This window comes from Embiotoca jacksoni, unplaced genomic scaffold, assembly GCF_022577435.1.
Source record: "Embiotoca jacksoni isolate LCO1_2020_lvr unplaced genomic scaffold, fEmbJac1.0.p SCAF_11, whole genome shotgun sequence".
Classification (NCBI taxonomy): domain Eukaryota; kingdom Metazoa; phylum Chordata; class Actinopteri; family Embiotocidae; genus Embiotoca; species Embiotoca jacksoni.
This window is the reverse complement of record NW_027185241.1, coordinates 15,245,785-15,270,584: the sequence shown is the minus strand read 5'-3', so window position 1 is coordinate 15,270,584 and position 24,800 is coordinate 15,245,785. Positions and strand designations below refer to the sequence as shown.

The following is a 24,800-nucleotide window of genomic DNA, read 5'->3' as shown; positions in this document are numbered from 1 at the left end:
TCAAGGACACAGGCAGCATCACTCACTCCGCTATTATTTGCTCATATTTAAAGCTGGGGAGGCGCAGGGGTTACCTGAGGGACTGGAGCTGCACATGCAGAGGAGGATGGGTGATTTCAGAGTCCGACGGGTGTGCTGAGCGACTCAGAGCTAAAGGAGACGCAACGCAGGCACGAAGGAGGGGAGGGGAGGGGGGAGGGAGGGAGGGCGAGTGACAGAGGGCTTTATATGTCAGCCCGGTGATACCAGCATTTTTATGGCCGAATATTTTTCCTCTTGTCAGAGCTGGATAAGGAATCACCATAAGGTTGGGGAGCATGAATATTGCCCTTGAGGGCCCACTGTGGCTGCTCCTGTTTATGGTTGACTAGCAATCAGCCACCGATTCAGGACCCACAACGCCTCATCCATCCACGTCAGCAATTAATCAATTAAACGGGCAGTGGGGAGGAGTGGGATCGGCTAGGTGTGTTAATACAATAGCCTGTTAAGGTTGATGTAATTTCATCACTAATGTCACCCATTCATCATAGCTTATTATCCGTTTCGCATAGACAATGGTCAATATCACTTCATAAATCTGGGAATCATGGGGATCTTGTGATATTAAGCCTGAAGGATGCTACCAAACGATGGGCTGCAGAGCAGGAGGGCCGAATTTAACAAGTGAGCCCACAGAAACGAGTGTTAAACATAACATGTGACAGATTATACAGTTGATTTAATCCCTCAATAGACCCGTGACGGAAAATAGAACGCGAATATGAAGTCCAAGGTCGAAGAAACCTCATCCGAGATCAGTTTTGTCCGATGTTCATGCTGTTTGTTTGATAATCACATAACGGTCCCTGTTGAGAGTGGAGCCTTTGAAACTCACACGCTCTTTCTACGATACTAATACTACTTTTTTTTATTTTTTTTAAATGGATCCTTGCGAGCCCCCCGAAGCCCATTTGGGAGCCACAAACAAGATATTAAAGATAGCACTCATGTTTAAATAATGATGTAGTATCGGCAGGCCTTTATCAAAACAGAAGAGGCAAGTTTGTGTGTGTGTGTGTGTGTGTGTGTGTGTGTGTGTGTGTGTGTGTGTGTGTGTGTGTGTGTGTGTGTGTGTGTGTGTGTGTGTGTGTGCGTGTGTGACAAATGTGTAAATAGATGGCAGTGTGTAGGCGCAGGCCATGTGTGCCTGGTATGAGCGTGTGTGGGCCACACCACATGTGATGCACCAAGTGAGAGCGATATTTGGCGTACCGATGAAGATGAAGGTCTGTATCCTGAACAATGTTTTCTGGACTGGAGCCACTGACAGCTGACAGTTTGTGTTAGTATTGGAGAACTTTAAATGTTAGTATTTTCAGGGCCAAAATATTTGAAAACTTACAACGACTCAGTGCTTCTCTGAGATTTTCATCCAAGTGAGGGTGGAAACTGGCTCAGTCACAACATCAGGACAATAGACTTTGGTAAATGAAACCTGTTATAGTCTCAGATTTGTTTCCAGACTTCTCACATTGTTTTGTAACTTGATCTGGAACTGATCTTTTCTCTACCTCTGACTCTTATCGCACACCCAGCCGTCTGATACATGGTTCCTGGTCTTCTTTGAGAGTTTTGGCTCTGTTCAAACTGCTGATTGTGGGTTTGTAAAGCTCATTGAGACACTTTAAGTAGTCGTGGGCTCTACAAATGAACCTAACCTGACCTAACAACTAATCATAATCATAATCTATGGGTAATGATTTGGAATCTGATCAAGCGGTTTCATTACACTTAAGGGCTTACATCAGACAGGCAGCACAGTGTTGATTAATTCTACAATAAATACAGTACGTAATCAAAGAAACTACATCATATCCGTCATGTCAGCTGGACAGCACAGACGCTGGCTGACGTCCAACTCTTAGCAGAAGGCCGATACCTGCCCTGTGCATCGGTCGAATGCCCCTAACAGCTTCAGTCAGACACAAAGATCCTCCCTTCCACCCAAGCTAACATTTCCCCAGCAGTCCCAGCAGGTACATCAGCTCAATTATGATGATGGCAATGACTGATTGCATTTTACCACTCCCCTGTTCCCCCAATAAGTCTGGCCATCAGGCGGAGAGAGACGAAACAGGAGAAGGAGAGCGAGAGAGAGAGAGAGAGAGAGAGAGAGAGAGAGACACAGAGACAGAGACAGTAGCGTCATCTCCGGTGAGCTACAAGCATCCCAGATGCCAGTCTCCGGGATGGTATCAAACATCTCGGTGGCAGACTCGCCATGAAAATAATCTATACCTACAGGAAGTCAATTAAAAAGTGCCAGGGAAGATTAAGAGCAGCGTGACAGCTTTTCGTCAGGCCAGGAGGTTTGTCTGGGAGAACCAGCGTGTTGCGTGTCTGCTGTGTGAGTGAGAGGAAGGTAAAGTGTGTGTGTGTGTGTGTGTGTTGGTAGTAAAGACATGTTGGGAAGCAGGCGGCGGCGGCGGCACAGGGAGGAGGCCATCGCCGTACACCCTTAAAAGCCCCTCTCATGAATATTAAAAAGACCCCTGGCAGCTCCGCCACAAGTTTGCAAACCAGCGTAATGTGTCTGTTTGCGGTGAGAAGGGGGCGCAGTCCTGATATCAATTAAATCAAGCGTTGTCAGTCTGATGGCCCTCTCAATGGAGGGACAGCCCATTCCCCTCTACACATCAGCTCAGCTTTGTGTCAACCATCCATCTCTCATCCTGCCCTCCGCTTCCTCCTCTCTCCCGGTTGCCATCTTTATCAGCCTTGACGCACTCTCCTATCTATCTATCTATCTCTCTCTCTCTCTCCCTCTCTCTCTCCCTCTCTCTTCCCCTTCTCTCCTTTTCTCTCTCCCTCTGTCTCTCAAGCAGCCGGTAACTGAATGCACAAATTACTCTCCCCTCCACCTTTAACTCCCACTAAATCTTTCCCCTTTTCCACTTTGCTGAGCCGGGATATTTTATTCCTCCATCAAATATGCATCCCATTAATTAAGTTAAATTACTCCTGACTGCCAAATATCCCCTGCCCCGATGGGTGTCAACACAGAAATGCATGACTGTGAACCTGCAATGACACGGCCCCAACACTTAAACATGAGTTACAGCCTTTTCGCAGCTCCATCCATGGGCAGATTACCAGACACTTTGGGCTGCTGGAATTAAGCGCCGTTCGCCCCCCCGCCATCCACCCGGCTTTTTAATAAGTGCACAATGGATGACACTCGCACTTCTGACAATGAGAGGGCTGATATTTTAATTACACCCCTTTTTTCATCTGCCTTCCTCTTCATCTTTTAATTGCTGTTGTTAATCACTCATTAACGTCCCTCTCTTTATGTTTTTTTCCCCTTCCTACAATATACCAATGACATGATTAGCTCTATAGAACGGATTGTTCAGCAACGTTTTTAAAATAATTCAACGACTTCATCGGATAAAGTTTGCTCATCTTTTGTCTCGGTTAGGTGCGGAAAGTCTTTTTACTCGTGTTTTGCTGCCGAATTCGCTTTTGGTAGCCGAAATTAATCTTTGGAAGGTAAATTAAAAGGGTCTCGTAAGACAAATATTTCTCCTTCTCTTCATTTTTGTGCTCCAAGTTCAGATTTAACAAAAGCCAAAGCTGAGACAGGCTGACGCCACAAGAAGTTTAATGCTTTAGAAAAGAAGCCACAGAGATCATGCCTGGTGCAGACAATAGCCTCTTAACTTTGACAGTCCTCGAGAGTAGTATAACTTACTTACTATCATAAGCCTATGTGCTGTGTTGGCTCCCTGGCCTAACACGATCTTGCCGTTTAGTGTCTGGGCCCAGTGTTTGTTTTGGTTTGTCTTTGATTAAAGGGAAATGGTTTGATTATGAAGCCCCGAGGCCCCTGTTGAGGGCCCACTAAAGAATATGAGATTGTTATTAAAACCTAATAGGACTGATGTGCTGACAGAGATTTCTCTCTTTGTCTCCGGCGCTCAGAGATGCTGAGTGGAGTCCCATTCAAACTCCTCGAAAAGCCTCCTCTCACCATCGTGCGACCGACCGAGCAAACAGACTTTATCTCCCTCAAGTACTTTGTGCTGCGTAATTTGAAACACAAATTTAATAGCATTCATTGCCTTTTTGCTGAGTGTTAAGCCTTGGAACACAAACTGAACTAATGAAGCCATATGTTTGTTGTCATCTCTTCAGCTGAGAGATACCTGTGAGGACACATTACTTCTGAGGAAATAGAGTCTGACAATTCAGCTTCGGAACAAGTATAAAAAGTAAAACTGCACGCTGGTGGATTTATATTGATACATCGATGCCGTCCAGATTTCTCTCTCTGCCCTCCCTTCCTCTGTTGGTGCATGTGTGCCTGTGCATGAGTGTGTTTCTATTGCAAAAAACATTAATTTTACAAACATCAGCCCAAGGCTACTAAACACATCCAATCCATTATGCTGCGCTTTATCGTGTTATGGGGGGTAACGGGCTGTAAAGCTGTCTCGGTCATAAAGAGCGATCGCAGAGTGCCGAGTCAAACCAGAACGCAGAGCTCTCCGAGCCATACGCAGCCCTCGTTATCGTCAGAACAGCTCCGTCACATACTTAACCTTTCCAGACCAGCCTTTCTGCATTATTTTCCAAATGACCTTTAGCGTTACTTATTTCATTTCCGATAATGGCGCACTAAATTTAGTTAAATGTATCAGAGCAAAATGTGTTTATTTTGGTGAAGGGGCTCTACGCTGACTGACAAGGACTGTGTTCCCAGGCTGAGACTCTGAAGTGTCCGCAGCAGTAAACATCTATACGTCTTCTCGATGGGAGTAAGTAGCCAGCGCTGCGTCTAATGAGCAGAAATTGTATCAGACGGCTCTAAACCATAAGAACTCCACGTAGCACACACGCATATGAACAGAAAGCAGTCCTCTTATCCTTACAGATGTTCATGATCCAGAGGAGAGCACAACCCCTGGGTCGAAGTCAGTTCGCCAACTTTTAGGTATGACACAAATAATTTGGAGGAACACGCATTCAGCTGCACATTTACAAGCACCTGAAGGTTGATAGCAACATCAGTAAAATATAGAGAAACCAAAAGGTGTATTGTTGTGTGTTAATGAATCTCTGCCAACAGGTACAGTAGTACACGCTCTTGGTCACGAACAAGTAAATCATTTAGGGCATAATGAGTTTTCAAAAGGTCTCTCTGACATAAGTACTTGGCTATCCTGGAGCGGTTGTATCACGCAACACAATCCCTCAGCAGCCTTTAAGGAGCCGTGTGTTTCACGCCTTGCTGTAAGAGCGGGTAGTGGAGGAGGGCGGCGGGGGGAGGGAGGGAGGGGGGGATCTTAGCAAAATCGCTAATGTACGTGATGATTAAGTGTAACTCAAATACCGAGTGTGTTGTTCGTAGGCCTGACAGGCAGTAATTTGGTGTATTATATTCTGCGGTTTTAATTGCACGCCACCAACGTGTCCTTCTGACACGTTATGAAGCGATGATGTACAATTATTTCAGGGCGGCGGGAGATCAGCAGAGTGACATTATAATCATCCTCGTAGGGATCCCTCTCTTCATCTGCAACAACCATTAATGTTTAAATGGGAGGAAGGAAGAGAAAAAAAAAAAAGAAAAAAAAAAACATAAAAATAGTTCTCGGGGAGTTCTAACCAGAATCGGTTGGAGGATTATAGAGAATCGCGTCAGGGGAGAAGGAGAGGGGTGTGGACAGACAATAGAGGGGCTGAGTTAAGTGACGGCTTTCTCTGGATAAGCAGCGAGCTAAGATGCTCCTCCACTGTCACTGCCAGGCCTCACACTACTCATACAGGCCCGGGCATTAAGGCACATTACAGCGGATGAGCCACGCAGGGCGGAACTGATGGGCTATTCTGGGAACAGACCAGACAATCTCACAAGACAGGGGGGACATAAAAACCCTGACACGAGCCAGCCCCATCCTGTTAACAGTCAAATCACACACACAACACCCAACATGAAATCATGACTATATATACTCTCTCCAACGCTAAGTCAAGAGGGGAGGGAGGGAGAAGAAACACAGTGCAGCCTCCTCCACACAGACGACAAACTTTAGCACGTTGCAAACTTTTTGTGTTGCGAAAAAGAAACGTTTTTTTTTTTTTTTTTAGCTTTCTTCAAATTTCTGAATAGACACGAAGAAACGGGCAGCTTATGACCCATAATCATAAAAACGGCAGTCCACAAGAGGACAATCCACATCCATGATAGTGTTAATACTTCCAAGGCTCGGGCTGAGATATTAAACCAATGCCTCACAGCATTTAGACTGTTTATGCATAATTTAACACCTACAACAGCACTGGATGTCCGTTGCATCTTTGGGGAGGACAAGAGAGCGGGAGGGTGGAAATGCTGAATCCGTGGCCTTTCTGCAAGATGATGGAGGAGAGGAGGAGGAGGCTCATTAAGTGGTCGAGCCCCACTGTGGACAAAACACACCAGGAGGAGATGCAAGAATCTGCCGCTTCACACGCTGGAGGAGGGTTTTTTTTATTTATTTTTTTACCAATTAAATATGAGAAATCTTATCTTGCATGCTAAAAGCCAAATTGTGTTTTTCTGCTGTTTTTACAACTTAGAGTTCTTTAAAGGCAAATTAAGACCTGTCTTTTTTTCTTTTTTTTTTTTAAATAGAGACAAAAACAGGCAGATGGATAGAGCTGCAGACAAACAGATGCGGAGAAGAAACAGTGAGGCAGAAAGCCTATAAAGTGGAAGCCATGATGAAGGAGGCCCTGACCAGCACACTCAGGTTTGATTGGCAGCATGGTCAAGGGTTCCCATCTGTCCTGGCCCTGCATTTGCATTTGTTAATTAAATGCCACAACAATATGATCTTTAACTATCAACAACTTCCCCCTGCGCCGGAAAAGAGAGCAGCGAGCTGAAGCTAAAGTGAGGTGGACAGCCAAGGAGCAGCGCATCCATTCCTTCACTCGAGTCAGAGCTGAGGTGATCTTCCAGTCTGAAACTTTAACAAGGAAAACACGGCAATCGATGGCGCTGAGGAGAGATTTAGTTTTTATTTTAAAGGGAAAGAAAAGCACACGATGTGCTAAACTAAATGGCAATGAACTTAACCCAGAAACTCTGTGCCACATGGAGGCCAAAGCTTCTGCAAGCATGAAATAAATTAATGAAACCACTTTTTTTTTTTTTTTTAAAAAAGCAGCCCAAACACAGTGTTGTGTTAATTGACATGATAAATTGTGATTACACGTAAAAATCCCCAAAAACCTTTTGTGGTTGCCGTCATTAGTATCCTGCAGCAGAACGCAAAGCTTAATCGCAATATAATCTCACTTTTCTAGGTCACCCGAAACAAAACGGGTAATCACATTACACATTATACCTGAAACACGGCCATCCATTAGCAGCGTGCTTTAGATCCAGATTAAGGACACGTCATCCAACGTGGAAAGTTTGGGAAGGCAGAGCGGGTTATGTGTATGTACGGCTCTGGCCTTAATGAGGGTGTTTCTGGGGGTTTCTTTGTGTTTGCTGCTCTTTAGTCAAGAGGAGGGATGGCCCGGTGATCAGTCAGTACAGAAAGCACACAGGGCCGATTTGTCACCAGTGGCTGGCACTGGCAGCATACGGCTCCTCCATCCGCATGATTTGTGAAACCAGGGGTTGTATTTAGTAGTCCCATTTAAAGGCATATTGGAGAACTGTTCCGTATGTATATATATGCGTGTGTGTATGTATGTAAAGCCAGACACTTGGTCAAAGCCCAGAACATTTTGCAACACTTGGGAGAAGAGGGGTTTTCAGCTGCAGGGCTTGTAAACCATGAGCCTTTCCTCTCATTAAAGGAGAAGCTGTGTTTAAACCAAAGCTTGTTTGCTCCTGCTGTAATATGTTTGCGAACATCAGCGGGAGCAAATAAACACATTCGCTGTGCTCAGGCTTTGGAGGAACAAAATCGTCCCGCGACTGAACTAAATGGAACGGTTTACACAGAATCACAGAGGGAGAAACTAATAACTCCACATATGTCTTCATCTTAGCCAATGTGCAGCCGCAACAGCTCGATGGCACAAGGCTGGAAATCCCACAATTTACTGTATTCCCCGACTGCATGTTAAACAGTTTAACACGTCCATATGAACATGGCGAGGCAGTGAGGAGGTCTACCACGGGAATGAAAGGAGCTCAACACAACATATGGTCTACATGTAGGGGGTACAAGGTACTGCCATAAGAACTGTACTCTTGCACTACTGGGTATTTATAGGCTGCTGGTTGCCTACATAAACTTCCAATTAGGATTATTTGTATAGCTGAAAAGATGAAGAGGTTTAAATAAACTCTTTTACCTTTCTGTCTTGAAAAAAGTTGACAAGCAGCGATGAATTATGTCTTTTTTAGAAAGGCCTGGGGGCACTTCAAGGTCAGAGTAGGTTTATTCACACATTAAATTCAGGCTAACACTGCTTCTTTGGGTTATTTTTATATCACTGCCATTTTTTGTCAATGTAAATGCCTTTAAATTGACTATTTTAATGCCTCAATAAATAGTAGCACAATAACTATTAAAATGTTCCTATAAAAGAAATCATTTAATGATTCAACTAACGAAATTCAGCGGATTATCAGCTCATTCGGGCTGGTGAAGTTTTTTTTTTTACAGATTGACATCTGACAATTTTAAAAAGGAATCTGCATCACGTTGGTGGCAAACCTATTCCGCTCCTCTTATTATGGCCAGGCAGGGTTAAATTGGCTTGAATTATGAATTAGCCTGAGACAAATGCAATTTAAAATGGGCTGTACAATAGATAATTAGCAGATGACACTTGACGGGAGGAACACACCACTCAATAGCCGTCTCAGTTTCAACTCTCAACCTGAAAATTGTGGCAGCTCATCTGTAAATTATAAAACAGTCCTTCTAAACTATCCCTAAATTTGTTCCCAAATAAATATGAGACACTTAATGCTTCTTTTTTTGGCTGTGACTTATCTCAGCAGGCTGAATTGACTCTGAATCCTTCAGTTTTTATAGGATGGAAAAACCCAGATATTTGTGTTGAATGGCCAGTTCTCTCATGATCTGACCGCCCTTTGTCCCCAAACGTGTGTAAGCAAAGCCTTTGTAAGACACCTTGACACTGTTGATTCTCCCAAATCAAATCTGGCCTTGCCTTCAAAGAAAGTGTTTTCTATCGCCTTTAATTTAAAATATGCTTGTCCTTGTCACTCACCCGCATATGTCGCATTTATACTCTCGCATGCCGAGGTGTCTCTTCACGTGGTTCCTGGCGTCTCCCAGCTGAGCCGTTGCAAAGTTGCAGATCTTACACATGAAGGGCTTGGATCCTGTAGAAATCAGATGCAACAATAATGTGATGTTTGAAAGAAGGAATTTTTATTTTATTTTATTTTAATAAAACACAACTGTACGACTTCTGGGCAGAAATCTTAGTTTACATCACAGATCATTTTTCAATGCCAGGCATGGAGGACTGTTATTAGTTCTGTGCGAGGGCTTCAATCTACTTCACAGCCCCAAAATGACTTCAGAATTAGAGAAACAGATGCCCTTACTGCAGTCCCTATAAAAACTACAGTCACACTCCAAGTGCCAAGCAGCTCTTCTTTCACTCTCCATCTATCCTTGTCATTCTCCTTCATCTCTTACCTACTCTTCCTTTGCCTGTGGATGCGTAAATTGGATTCCAAAGGTCAGGGCGAATACGTAAATCAATTCTGTGTGCGCTCACTACCTCCCATTCCATCATTAAAGCGCTAATCACTCTGGCGGGCTTCGCAGGGAGGTTTCTCCCTAATTATTGTCATTAATAAGTCCAGAGGGCGGGGTAGCATTTGAGAGAGTGGCAAAACCTCTCCCAGCTATTCGTCATTTAAGAGCAGAGCAGCGAGGGCCGATGCCTGTGCTTTCTGTGTGAGGTACAAACCTCTATCATTTAAAGGGGGGAAACTGGGTCCTTCAGAATAAAAGAAAAATAATCTGGCAATTTAAAAATAGTTACACAACACAGTCAGTTATATATTATAACATATCACAACACAACAAATTTTAAACTGTGGGTAAGTGGAACTGTACACCTTAGAAACTCAAATAAGCTTTGCAATGATTAAAAGTAGCCTCCATCTTTAGTTTAAGTCAGCACCAAGCAGAACCAACAATGACGTCACTCATTGGTTTGTGAACTGCCGTTTTGAAACCGTCGCCATCCTGCTAGCTCGAAGTGGTTGAGAGCCGGAAGTGACCATATTTGGACGAGCTGGGAAGTAGCAAGTGGTGGTTCGGACTCAATCTGATTGGGAACCTAACGATACTAAGTCCCACCCACCTACAGCAGAAACCTGACTGCGCCACAGGCCTGTCAATTGAACAGACACGCCCCCAAAAACACTGCTTTTTGAGATGTATTTTCTAATTAATGACGGGATTATTTTCAGATGACTGATAAGAAGGAGTGACTTTAGCTCGCAACACCATAAAAATGTATTGACTTTGTATTCCATGAGAGAAGTTGAATGGGAGTCTATGGAGCCAGAGCCTTTTTGGAGCCGACCCCTAGCGGCACACAGTGGTATTGCAGTTTCAGGAATGAACACATTGGCCTCATTGTTCAAACCTGAAAGTGACATCCACGTTTATATACGGACGTTGGTCAGGACGAAAGTCACTACCAATAATAGCCTTGTATTTATTCATCTGGATTTTAATCATCTCACATGGACTTTTACAATTTGGATTGTGCTGTTTTATGGAAGCATTTTCCTTTTTGTGGTTGTTTTGTGTCTACCTGCCTGCGGATAACGGATGCAAATTAGCAACAAGCTAACTTCTGTGCAATTACTTTTAAGTGAGCTGTCCCTGTAAAAATATTTGTAAATTTTTTTAATTCAGTCAAACCATTTCCTAAAGTCTACAGTTCACAAAAATAAAACAAATGCATTTGGGAGAGTAAAATGAATATTACGTTCAGCGGGCTGAGCCAAATTTAGGCCAGCATGACACAGTGCAACACTCTAATCTAAGTGGCAGCCTTGTATGATATCCACGTACGCATCTTTGAGCAAACCCTCACCCTCTCCCAGTGAATATCCCAAGACGTTCTACAATATTTATTCCAGGGGCAGCTGCTGATTTGATTAAGCACTTTGTGTAGATTACTAATTCGTTCATGCACGGTTCACTTGCTGTGAGCTGGAAGTACGACACATTGAATTTTACGCCGGTAACGAAGATTGAAAGGCAAGCCTGTGCTAACAAGGCCCATAAACACAAGGGACGAGGGAGGGGGGAGGGGGAAGGAGGGGGTCCACACATGGGCAACAGCAAAGCCAGCCTCTTCATTTCACATGTCCCTTCAGTACAATAGACTATACACATAGTCACAAAGGCACTTACACAAGAACAAATAAAGGCAGAAAAGCACATAATATCGCTATACATAACTACGCTCTTCACACCTACAAGAGGAGACACTTTCACACACATAAAAAAAAAGTCACACAACAAAATCATCAACACCCATAAAAACCAAAAAGACAGACGTACACACTCACACCACACCCACCCATCACACCTACATGGGGATTCAGAGCCCCACCTCACACCTATGCATGTGCATACAGACACACACATTATATTCACAAAACATAATCACCCTTCGACAAACAGAAGCAGAGACAATCATCCCTCTCTGCTTCTCACACACACACAAACACACACACACACACACACACACACACACACACACACACACACACACACACACACACACAACCTAAAGTTGAGGTGAGAGAGAGGCGTGTGTGGAGCTGATTTGTCCAGATGGCTGGCTGAGTATGAAACATGGCAGAAAGGGGAGAGATGTAACGTCCCTCAGTTCTCACATCTTATCACATTAATACTCCACCACTCCACTTAAACAGCCTCCGTGAAACTGAAATTGACCATCAATGCAGTGTCATGTTAAATTAATACTGCCATCCACATAGGGGCGATGTGGCTCCCTCACATCCCAGATGAGACAGGGAATGACTAATTCATTTCCTGAGAGGGGAGAGGAACCTCAAGCAATGTTTCACTTCACACACACACACACACACACACACACACACACACACACACACACACCAACGTGATGTCTCAAGTCGTGCACATGTCACACACTCCTGTCAGAGCCTCGGCTTCAACTTTTAGCTTTGGAGGAAAAGAATAATAGATCATAATTTTTCATATCAATAAACGTCTTGTGATTGCACTCCAATGTACCCAGTTCCTCTGTGTCTTGCAGGTATATACAATTTGACCGATTGTTTTCAATAACCCTAACCCTTCAAATAAATGTTTCTTTCATTACAGTGAGTGGATTAGAACATCGTGCCACAAGTCAAAGAAATATGAAACAGGATTCTTTATAGGAAAATGTCACCTGATCCCATCAACACTAAAATGTGAAAAATATACAGCAACAGAATTTTGGAGGGAGAGAAAAGCACTTCTCACTGCTTGCAAGCACAAAGTTTGATGGCATCTGTGAACCATCTTAAATAAATAAAATTTAAAATATGTGGCTGTATCAAAGGGGCAGTTGAACAATTTGGTGCTGCACTTCCATAAAGTCTGGAGACAAAGAAGAGAGGCATTTAAAAAAACAAAACACTGAGGCAACAGGGTCTGAAATATTTTGACTTTCAGTCCGTTATATTTTAGACACCAAAAAACATTAGTTCCCATAATGTAACTCAGTAGCAACTTCCATTAGACCTCCTGGCCTTGCCTAATGGTAAACTTGTTTAAAGTCTCAAGCCCACAAGTCAAGATGATCCTGATGACATCATCAGTGTTATTCATCCAAACTTTGGAAAGTTTCCTCCACACCAACAGAAGGTTTTACAGATTGCTTTCACAAACTGAGAAGTACTCATCATAATGAATAAACATGCTAGTAAGATTAAAAAAAAACGAGTGTGCTGTTGCCTGGTTTGTCGGGTTGAGCCAAGAAATTGAAGGCTTGTGATTGGCTAAAGACATTTCCAAAGGCCAGGTAAGGCATGAGCAGTGAAGCGTACTGAATCAAAGGGACTTTCTATTTTACAACATCCAGTAAGAAATGCTTCGTTTGGAAACAGGCCCAAATATATATATATATATATATATATATATATACATATATATATATATATATATATATATATATATATATACTGTATGGTCGTTAAAAAAAAAAAAAAAAAAAAAAAAAGGACTCAATCTGAAGACCTGAAATCAACTTTTTTTTTGTCCTGAGATCTGCAGTATCTTCTTAAGATTTCATTCTTTCATCAGCTCTGGCTGTAACCTCTTTTCATTCCAGGTCTGAAACGTTCTTGTAACCGTACTCCACAAGCTCTTTTAATTTAAGAATCAGATTTATGAAAAACTGTTGTTTGCCATCTGACCCATTCAATTCACTGTCTGCACCAGAACAGGTATGCAGAGAAATCAGCATAAACATCTTTGCTTCATAATCATTTGGATGCTGGCAGCCATATTTGCATTCTGCAATACTGAAACTTTTGTCTTCTAATCCTAGATTGAGGTGAAAATCGGCACGCCTTTAGGAAAAGCTGCTGGTTCGTGTTTGTCAGGATGCGGACTCAGCAAAATGGACAAAGTTAAAAACTGCTGGTCACAGTTGTGGTCTGAACATTCAGCAAAGGGACTTACTTTCTCTGCTATACTCTGGAAAGTGTTTTAAAAAGCGCGTGAATCCTTGTACAATTCTGGCCTTTTTCAGGTCTCAAACAATTCTCCTGGGACACAAGTTGTCCACCAGTGTCTTCTTATGGTCCTGCACCAAACACTTCTGAAAGCCAGTACACTTCACTCTGTATTCACTTATGCACCAGTGCTTCCACTGTGCTGCAGCAGGGAGCACTGGCATGGAAAAAGCAGCAATTAAATCTAGAGCTGTAAATACTTCAGTCTTTCCTCAGTCTGCTTTCTGTTTTCACTTTGACTCGGCTGTCACCTTTTCAAACACTTGCTTTTCTCCATCTGTCTACACTTCATTTACCGATTAGTTTGATCGTGAGTGACGGTGATGGTGATGGTTAGTGTAGAAATAAAGCACCATCTCATCCTTCAGCCTGAAAATCCCCGTTGGTATACCATTAGCATTTTGTACGTACCCTCTTATGCCTATTTTTGGTCTACCTTGTTTGGGTCTGGATCTGGTTGCAAAATGGACTTGGCTAAAAATAAAATATATGTAGAGCGCCAACCATTATCCTTCATCAATGTCTCGGAGGGCAGACATTTCATATTCATTTAAAGCGCTAATATTCTCCGAAGATGCCTTTAAATGCTTTTGTGTTTGTTAAAAGAAAAAAAAAGGAAAAGGAAAACACTAATAACTTCAAGGGATTTAAAGTACTTTGAAATGTGTTTCAGAAGTCCAAATTGGTTGAACCGTCGTCAATAAAATAGATCATGTTTGTAAGTTAAATAAAATGTTAAAGTATCCAGACACAAGGCAGGCCAGTGGAGCATTTATCATTTTGCTTCTTAGCTTCTCCTGGGAGAACACATCAAATCCTGTGTGTTAACATGAATTCATGGCATGCGCGTCCATTGCTTTAAGGCTCAGTCTGAGGTCAGACAGCTCACTCCGGTGAAAAAGTGACCAATTTACCTCAAAATGCAAATTCCAGCTGCACCCTCATTGGCAAAATGCGAGCACGTGTGCGTGTTTCCTTTAAGGGACAAATTGACAAATCTGTGTGCAGCCTCCCACTACCGTCTCCTGATTTCACTGATTAATCAAGTGAATAAAAACTAGGTCTTAATTAAAAGGATTTGGATGTGCTCCCAGCTCAGAAACTGGCAGACCCCCACCGTGCTGCTCCACAGCCCCACAAACAAACTCCCAGAATAAATGACCACCACATAAAAGGGGAATAATTCACTGTAATGAGGGAACTTAGCAATAATAACAACTGACATATGTTGTCAAAATGAAGAGGAATAGGTGCTTTCTGCAAACAAGATAGCATAAAGGGGAGTGGAAATGTAATATCATAAACAAGGACATAACTCTGTTGAAAAAACAGAAGTAAACCTCAAAAATGAAGTGTTCATCACTTGAAACCTCAGCACGCGCCCTTGACTTGCTGCCATCTGTTGGGACCTCGGTGTCAAAGCTTTCATTTTCTTAAGTAACACTAAGTAAGTGACCTCAAAACTCAAGAATTATGACAGAGGGTAGAATTATGAATACGTATAGACGAACCATTAATAAGAAGAGAGTGGGGGCTCAACATTTATCATCAGGATTTTAACCTCCAATTCTTACACCTTTCAGCAATTTCCTTTGAGCAGGAAGAAATCTGACTTTGGCACACAAGGTGACTGGCTTGCACACCAGAACAAATTCCTTTTCTGTAAAGGTAAATAAACTGTAAAATTCCTTGACGATACTTCTACTAAATTAAAAGCATACCAGCATATTTTACTGCAGCGTTATTTACTTCTTTGCTGAAATTCCTTTATGGGTTTATGATGACATAACAGTTCACTTCACTACAGTATTTAGTGAGGAAATGTTGGGAATATAATCTTTATCGTTAATAAGCGTTTTCTAACAGGACCTACAACAAAACTACAACACCCACACAAACCATCCACTGCCACCGAGTCTGAAAGTGGAAACCATCCCATTTTATCACCCATTCCACAGACGCTTTATACTTAAAGACGCATACAATCATGTACACACAGAGCCTGGACTTCAATTAAAGTCCCATTAAAGTTTGGGCTGAAAGGGGGGATGGACCATAGAAGGCAGAGAGGGGCATTTATTGATGGCGCCCTCACATCTCGTTCCTGCATTAAGTTGATTTTAAAAGCAATTAATACACATGGTCAGGGAAAAGTAATGGAGCGCCCCGTGTTCTTAACCTGCCGGACATTTCCCAGCCGAAGCCCTGACCGACGCAGCATTATTTGCATTATAAATGACAAGATAAATCTTAATGGATTGAGGATAATCAGCTAGCCATGAAGGCTGACATATACACACACTCACCGGGCATACGCGCGCTAACACACATATACACAAACATGGACGTACAGACACGAGGGAAATTAAAGGCTTTGAATACGTCTGCATTGATTATTTTAAATTATTAGCCCACCTCTCTTTGGACCTCCAATGCTTTTAGCCTAAGCTTTAACACATTTACAGAGACTTATTGACTATAATTACAACTGAGTCTTGGTAATGGACACATCAATTATGAGTCGCACATGTCTCTGACCAAGCGTTGCTCAGGGAATCCCAATCTGGGGTCCATTAGCGTCTCTCCTGCTGGTCTGAAGCTCAATCAGTCTTTACCTTCACCTCTACTGAAACAGCTATTACCTGGCTGAAGTAGATAGCAGCCTTAACATTAGCCTGAGCTGCCAAAGGAGAGGCTGTATCTCCCCACTTGATAGTGTTGTCGCTAAAAACAAAGGCCTAATAGCTGAGCAGCCTCACCGAGAGATTAGGGTTAGGGTTAGATTTTGGGGTAAACCTCAATGTGTTCCTCAAAAGACTGTAAAAGGCATCATAAGGCGCACAATAACAATCTAAATCAATTACAGGAGGTTTAATAATGAATGCAGCACAAGTTGTAAAACTATTGAGGTGTGTGTGTATCTATATGTTTATGGGTTTCTAACCAAAGTTTTCTTTCTACTCAATAAGTTCATAAATTGCAAGCCTAAGCATCTAAATTATAAGTTAATAATTCAAATATTTGTGGGGAGATGAGGTACGCACTGACTATCTACAGCATTATGACTTCCTAAGACTCTGTTGTCCTGTAGTGTATTAAAAAACTCATGGTGGGCTACTTAAGTTCACATTCTTTATTTACTACCACATGGAAAATGATGTATTATATGACCTGCTTTTATCCAGAGCATATACTGCATTGATGCATGTACACTAGGGATGGACATTTTATTTGATAATCGCCGGAACTACCTGACCATTATTTGAAGAAGACGGCACCGCCGCCACACACACACACACACAAACAAACAAACAAACAAACAAACAAACAGAGAAAAACTCGCACAATAAACTCAACAAATGTCATTAAACTTTGAAAATCCTCGCCTTTGACAAAGTGAATGAGACGCATGTCTTCAGTCATGTTTGAGATGAGGTCCGTTGTTTGTTTTCGTAGTTGTGCGTTACTACCAGGCACCGGTTAACAGGTGGGAAAACCTACTTTTCAAGATGAAAGCTGCAGAAACTATTCGATCTTTTGTCGCAAATCTACACTTTCTATACGTGTGAGTAAGATGCAGAGAGAAGCAGAAAGAGGAAGAGTGAGTGAGTAGCAGAAAGCAGGATACATACCGGTGTGTGTGCGAATGTGTGCCAGGAAGGCCATGGAGTTGCTGCTCTTGCACACCTTGCCGCAGTATTTACACACACTGCCCTGGTTCTCCTCGCGCTCGCGGTTGATCTGCTCCGTGTCCTCCAGCACGTACTTGTTGACCTCCCTCAGGAGCTCCTCGTGTTTCTCCTTGATGTGAACGAACAGATCCTGCTCCGATTCGAAGCGGTCGGTGCATTTTACGCACTTGAAGCTCGCGCCCCCTTCGGGCAGCTCCTCTACGCTGTTCTGCTCGTTGCGGAGGTGGGCGGCGCTGGTCAGGTGCTGGTGAAGGTTGCTCTCCGTGTAGAAGGACTTGCCGCACACCAAACAGTGGAAATGCCTCTCCTTGGACGGATGTTTCATTGAGATGTGGACGTTGAGGCCGCTGACGCCGTCCGCCATGAAGCCGCAGTCCTCGCAGCGTATGCGAGAATTGCTTCCTTTGGCTTCGTCCTTTATCTTCACTTCCTTGGGTTTGAGCTTCTTGATGTATGCGGACTTGGGAGACGGCAAACCAGGTGAAACTGGCAATCCTCCAGTCAAACATATCACGGCAGCTTCGCCTTCCAGAGCCAGACCTTCCTGCAGCGCCTGCTCCTGCTCCGTAAGAGCCTTCACGGATACAATGCAGACATCGAAGGGGAGGGCTTTGGACATCTGTGTGTCTCCGGTCCTCACATCTGACTTTACATGTTCATCAGCTGCTTGTCTGCCCCGTTCCTCCTCGCTCTCCTGCTGTGCAGACTGATCCACCGAAGGTTCAGGTTCTGCCGGAGCCCGCTGGAGTTCAGACTCTGCCGTTAGCCCAATTGTCTCGTTGGTCGGATCGGGTTCATCGCCAGCTGGAGGTGTAATAGCCTTTGCTTGTTGTTCATCTGCACTGTCAGCATTAACAAGCTCCGTGGTGACAGGGGACGTAGATGTATTCTGGCTTTCCATAGCTTGACAGTCACTGGAAGAAGATTCAAACACTTCGGTGGGGCTCACAGGTTCACATTCCAGGTTGGGGTTCATCTCAGGAAGCTCAGTAATCTCCTTCTGCTTTGAAGCTGTCCGTCCTTCTCTCCCTTGTTGTTCCAGATATTTGTGGCTTTTCTGTTTATGCTTGTCTGTGTTGGCATGGCGAGACATTTCCCGGCTTGTTACGGCGTAGTAGCTGCATGCTAAACAGACATACTCATAGTTTCTGGTGTGCTTTCTCTTGACATGAAGATGGAGGGAAGGGATTGATTGAGCTACAAAATCACAGAGGCTGCAAGCATTAACAGAGTCATATCTACTTTTCTTCTGGCCTGTGTCTGACTGAGTTTGCTCCTCTCCACTGTGTTCTTTGGAAGCTGTGTTGTCAGGTTCCTGTTCTTTGTCGGAGGTCTGCGAGGGTGTTTTGGGGTCTTGAGCTTGTGTACTTGCAGGTTCCTGCAGCGATGCACTTGTTTGTTTGGTGACTGGGGTATTATTTGTACACTCTTCCACACGGCTAACGTGTTTCTTTGTCAAACAGTGACGGTCCATGTCTCCTTTGGTCACACAGCTATAGTTGCACAGAGTGCAACTGTAGCCGTAATCTTTGCTGTGTTTACGGCGAACATGAACACTGAGGTTGGTCGCGTTGGACACCACCAGGCCACAGTATCCACAAGTGGTCGTAGACCCTTGCTTTGGTCTTCCTCTTTTCTTTTTGGGAGGTTCAAGCTCTGGATCTTCCTCCTCAACTGACACAGCTGTGGCCGCCTCCGCCGCCTCGTCAGCTTCCTGCTCTCCTTCTGTGGAGGTAGCTATCCCTTCTTCACCAGGCACGTGAACAACGTCCTCTATAATACCACCATCCGCAACACTGTCTCTGCTAACACTCTCAACATACATATCAAATGAGGAAGATTCTGAGCTCTTCTGTCCATTCTGCTGCTGGATGTGGCTTTCTGAGGACAGGTGAGCTTCCATCCACTCAGATGTGGCCGAAAAGAAGTTGCACAATTTGCAGCGGGACCACTCCTGGTCCGGGTGTTTGATACGAACGTGGCTCTCCAGCAGCGCAGCCGTGCTGACCCTAAAATCACAGTTTGCACATTTCAGCTGGAACCTGCTGAGTGTCCGTTTGGGTGCCACTCGTGCCGAAGCGGCCTTCTCGGTGCTGCCTGGATCCTCAGCTTCCTCTTTTTTATCCACGATCTCATCAGCATCAACTGAAAGACATTTCAAAGATACACTTTTTCCAGGTCTTTTTTTTTAAACAACAGATGTAGAAATAGTGAAAGAAAGACTTTAGAATTTGACATTAAAATATCTGTTACCATTCTATCAAATATGTAAAATATGCATTTGTAAAGCTATAAATATTTTGATGAAACTTCAACGGTGTACCGAACTATAATATCTTAAAAATAACATGGATTTAGTGTGTGACTGGATTTCACCAGGAAATACGATTTACTTACATGTGTATGGGGTGTCTTTGGTGTGATATCTCTGGATGTGAACATCTAGAGGAGACTTGTCCCTAAACTCTTGCCCACAGTAGTTGCAGGAATAAATAATCTTCGGTTTTGGAATTCGCTTGCTCACTCTTCTTTCTTGAGTAGGGATCACCTCTTCTTGATCCGTCTGCTGTTTGTCCAGCACACTTTGCTTTTTAGTTAAACTCTTTGTGTTGATGCCACCGTCACCGGCTGCTGATGTCGCTTCATCCACATCAGGCTCATGGTTTTGTTTAACCTCAGCACCGCTTTCTGCCTCCGTGTCTGCCTGCTGTTGGGTTTCGTCAGTGTTTTCACTTTTCTCCGAAGGCTTTGCTGCTTTATCGGAGGTCTTTCCGTGCTTTCGTGCATAGTGAATCTTCAGTGATCTTGGGCATTTGGCTGAGAAGCCACAAACTGAGCAGAGGTTATCCACATGTTCGGGTACGGAGACTTGCCACGGCTTCTCGGCGAGTTTCTGATCTGCTTCATCAGGCTCACCGGTCCGACTGGGTGAGCCTCCTGCAGCTTCCTCCATTTCCACATCATCTGGCTGCACCTTCCCACTATTAGTGTCACTTTCAGGCACTTTGTCCTCGACAGCCACCTCTCCTGATATCACCGTTTCATCCATATCATATCCTGCTATGATTACACACAACAGTGAGGTTGATAGCTATCATCAACGCTGGCTCAAAATCCTGGGGGAAAAAAACAACAACACAGAACTTATATCAGTCATCTTTGATTCACTAAAAACAAAGTTCAGTGTTTGAAATAAGGATTCAATAAACAAGCTGGGTGCATTAGAAACAAATTGTTTAAATAACCACAGGCTTCTGAAAAGAGATCCTTCTGCAACACTGTCTGACCAAGCACAAGTAAATGTCGCCATCTAGTGCTTCTATACGCAAACTGTAAGTTAAAGCATCAAACGTACAAACTGTCCGCTGCTTATTACGACCAAAGAAAAGTCCAATTAAATCAGTCATGTAGTGGAGTATACATCATTTGAATAAACACGTTTTTAATCTTTCACACATTTACAGTAGTTTCAGCATATGTATTTTTGCTGTACACAGCAAAACAGAGTACAGCCTTGTGTAATATCACCAAAATGTTGCATGATTCAAAAATGTAATATCTTACAATACTTCAATGAAAATGCAGGCCTCCAAGTACAGCCTCAGTGTAACACAAGTGTGTATGGACTCACTAATGATAATGAGACTCTATACATGACTACTTTGGATGTCATATTTTTTTAAGGACAGATTAGATAAGTTAGGTAAGTTTTACCATCAATCCTTAGAGATTCATGTTTTCATTTAGTCATTAGAACTTGAACCCTCTCCTCTACACATTTTGCACTGAAGCCCCAAATAAGCACATCCCCACTTCCATGTTTCATGGTTGGCAGTGTGTTGTCACTGTGGAAGTCCTGGTCGGGTCCTCACCTCACAAACATGTCGGACCCCATCTGACCAAAGAAAGTGCTACCGGCACTCATCAGGCCTCTTTTCATCTTCTCAGGCAAAATTGAATCTTGCACTTTTGTGTCATTTTGTTTGTATGTATATCCATGTTCAGTAGCACACTGATGTTCTTGCACCTTCTTTAATCTCCAGAACATCCCCCAGTCTTTCTTACTTGTCCGGGTAATTAGTCATCATGTGGAGTTGTGTTTCATTAGCCACAGCCCAGGCCTAAACTGAGAAAGCTGTGTTTGTTGTAGTTTTCTAACCTTGTTCATCCTCAGTTGGACATTACGCGTGTCCTCACTGCTGTTGCACTGTGGCTGTGCTTTGGGTCCTGTATTTTCAATGTAGACTATCTAACTTGTTTGTTTTTAATAATATATGAGATTAAATTCTCTCTCTTGGCGCAGCCCTTCAGTCCTTACTCACGCCCTGGTAACATCTTGCATTGATGGTTGCAATGCCATCCTCTCTAGTGTTCCCAATGAACTTCTCCATCAGCTCCAACTCATTTAAAACTCTGCTGCTAATATCATCACCCACCATCCACATAAGTCCCTGTCCTCATCCACCTCCACTGGCTCCCTGTTCATTAATGGGTTCAATACAAGATTCTACTGCTCATCTTCAATTGCCATCTGGTTCCTCCATACCTCTCAGATCTTCCTTAACCTTTTACAAAATGTCCCCTTGCGGGATTAATAAAGTGTCTGTCTGTCTACCCCTCTCTATCAGTGCCGCAGCCTATCCAAGTCAAATTCACTTCCATTTGAACTTTTACTGCTTTGCTCATTGTTACTCCTCTTAGTTGTTTGATGTTCACTGTAAAAAAAAATAACTTATGTTTGCTAGTTTGACAGTTAAATAAGTGACTCTGAGAGCTTCACACACTAAAGCCTAAGAAAACACAAGTAAATCAAGAAAACTTCACCAATTTGACAACACAGGCATTCATATTTAGTTTGCAGAGGATGTTACCAATATAGAGATGAGCCGCAAACACAGAAAGCACAAACAAATACAGAAACAACACCAGTGATGGGCGTGGCTGAGACAATCTGTTGCAACGCTTCATAACCCATGAAATTACTGAACTCGACTATTCATGAGTCACAAAACTGCAACAACAAGCTTGTCCGAGCCGTGTCCATCACTTTTCTGTGCTTTTTGGGGCTTGTTTTTGTATTTGGTTGTATATTTGAATATTTTTTTTCTAAATGCTGCAGCTATATTGTCCAATTGGTGACAATTTTTTTCTTAATTTGCTTGCGTTTTGTCTATTTGGACTGTTTTCTCAAGCAGCAGTGCATTAAGCTCTCAGGTCCATGATCCTTGGAGATTGTTTTAAAGTTTATATGCTGGTATTGAAAGATGTATCTGCCTTCACCTAAAATCCAGGTCGAGGTGAAGGAAATGTACCTGCAAGCAGGATTTGTGACATCACAAGTAGTTTGAATGCGCATCCTGATTCAAATTGGTAACTTACACAACTAGGATGTGGAAACTTGAACTCTGCATTGCACATATAAAGACTGTGGACTTTAAGTGAAGTAGAAGAAATCTGGTAACCAGAGATTAAACTTTTAAAAGCCTTAAATAGTGTAGTGGTAGATTTGTGATTTTTCAGTGTTGTCATTTTAAGAACCAACCAAAACAGATATTCAGACTTTTGGTGTGGGTAAAAAAAAAAAACAAATCATACATCAAGACACAAATTAGTAAGCAAGGTAGGACACCCATCTTAACATGCCTTAATGTGATCTTTACATGAAATCAATATTGTCCTTTACCTTGACTACCTGCTTTATTGATTTGAAGCAAGCTTCATCTTATGTGTGCTGGCAAATGTTCATGTAAAACAAGACTTCATTAATCCACAGGGGACTCGATCAATCAGCTTCTCAGAGGCAGGTCAAGACATAAAAGAAGAAAAGATGAGTAACTATACGGACAAATCCAAAAATAAATATCAAAGAAAATAGAAAGCTGTCATTAATAATACAATATATACATACACCACGATACCTTAGGCTATACTAGTCAGGATATTGAGATGAGATAAACATGATCAGGTTCAGACAGATGTTGAGGTCCGTGCAGACGTCACGTTTCTAACTTTTGAGAAGCAGCTCGTTGGGCTCTCTGTCTCCGTCTACTGTGTATTGTTGGTCAAACGACTGCAGGACTAACAGCAGTAGGAGCCCATCAACGACATGTCCTCCAGAGACGGTGTCTTATGACTTCAGGTCGCTGACCCCCCCATTTTTTTTATTTTTTATTTTTTTGTTGCGTTGAACACACGTGTAACTGTGAAGTGAACTACAACGCGTCCTGACTGAGATCACGGGGTCGGAGACTATGTGAGCGGGAGGCTGCTGCTTGTTGAGACCTCATCGATGCCGCATCTCCCTCTTTGTGCAAAGTTAAACGACCCGGATCCCGGACACAACTCTGTGACACTTGGAGCTGCGGACTCTGGTGCCGACTGTCCGGACGCGTCTCCAGCTGTTTGACCACCAACCGTCGGACACTTAAAAAAAAAAAAAAAAGAAGAAGCGACTAACAGTTTCTGTTGCCGTGTACGATTCTCCGAGAAAACTCTTTTTCGTGTCAGAAACACTTTTCGCACCGAGACACAAATGAGGTTAAACTGTTGTGGCTCTGCCGCTGTGTATCCGTTGCTAACTTGCTAACTAGCAACATGTTCCCCCAACCCGTATTTTTGATATACGCGCAAGCGCGTCCAATCAAACCGCTGCGCCAGCCGCGATGGCCAATCACGGCGCGGTGAGGGCGGGACTTAGCGCGCTCCCAGGCTTGGAAAACGACGGCAGCACAGAGGCCCCAAAAGGAGGCTAACGTCGACCCCTGAAACAGTAACGTGTCCCGTCGACACGTTGCTTAACAACTCTCCGGAGGGCTCAGTACGGTGCGAGCGGAAGCGACTCCAGTCAAAACTAGTGAGCGCAGTCAAATATTCATGAAACTTACCTCTTGTTGTAGGACTATTTCCACTGTCCGCGCTTTTTGCTGCTAGACACAAATGGCGTACCGTAGCGTGAGCCATGCGTCACAGAGTCCGCCGCTTCTTTTTTTTTTCTTTTTTTTTTTTTTACATCAGCTGATCTGATCACGTGACGCGTTCTGGTTCCGTGGGAAAAACAAATTTACACCACGACTCGAAGGTAGCGGGTTGAAATTGGTGACTGCTGAACATTTATTACGTTGCCGTTATTCAATATCGTGGTATATGAAAAATAATTAAATGTTTTCTGTTGAATAAAAAAAAAAAAAAAAAAGTCTAATAAGTTGTAGGTTTACAATTTGCAAGCAGCAATATTTCCCCTCTGGAAGGACATGTTAATGTGTAGTCATGTAGTACAATATTGCATTTGCATTATTAGTCTCATACTAATGAGTGAATTTTGCTTTTGATTCAAG

The 24,800-nt window shown here is 43.1% G+C and overlaps 1 protein-coding gene across 3 annotated transcripts in view; it reads right to left on the bottom strand.

The window, feature by feature from the left end:
• The window catches only part of znf407 (zinc finger protein 407), a 153,149-nt gene extending 128,711 nt beyond the window's left edge, over nucleotides 1-24,438 (bottom strand). The window contains exons 1-6 of one of the 3 annotated variants that reach the window (XM_069143325.1): nucleotides 24,351-24,438; nucleotides 23,385-23,889; nucleotides 23,150-23,256; nucleotides 19,864-20,582; nucleotides 17,407-19,611; nucleotides 9,235-9,349 (exon numbers count right to left, since the gene is read on the bottom strand). In XM_069143325.1, coding sequence (XP_068999426.1) covers nucleotides 9,235-9,349; nucleotides 17,407-19,611; nucleotides 19,864-20,515 — 2,972 coding nt within the window. In that variant the 5' untranslated portion in view covers nucleotides 20,516-20,582; nucleotides 23,150-23,256; nucleotides 23,385-23,889; nucleotides 24,351-24,438. Of the gene's footprint in view, nucleotides 1-9,234; nucleotides 9,350-17,406; nucleotides 19,612-19,863; nucleotides 20,583-23,149; nucleotides 24,062-24,350 lie in introns of those variants that run through there. The other 2 variants (XM_069143324.1, XM_069143323.1) reach the window with 2 other exon arrangements.
• Nucleotides 24,439-24,800: the final 362 nt, after the last annotated feature.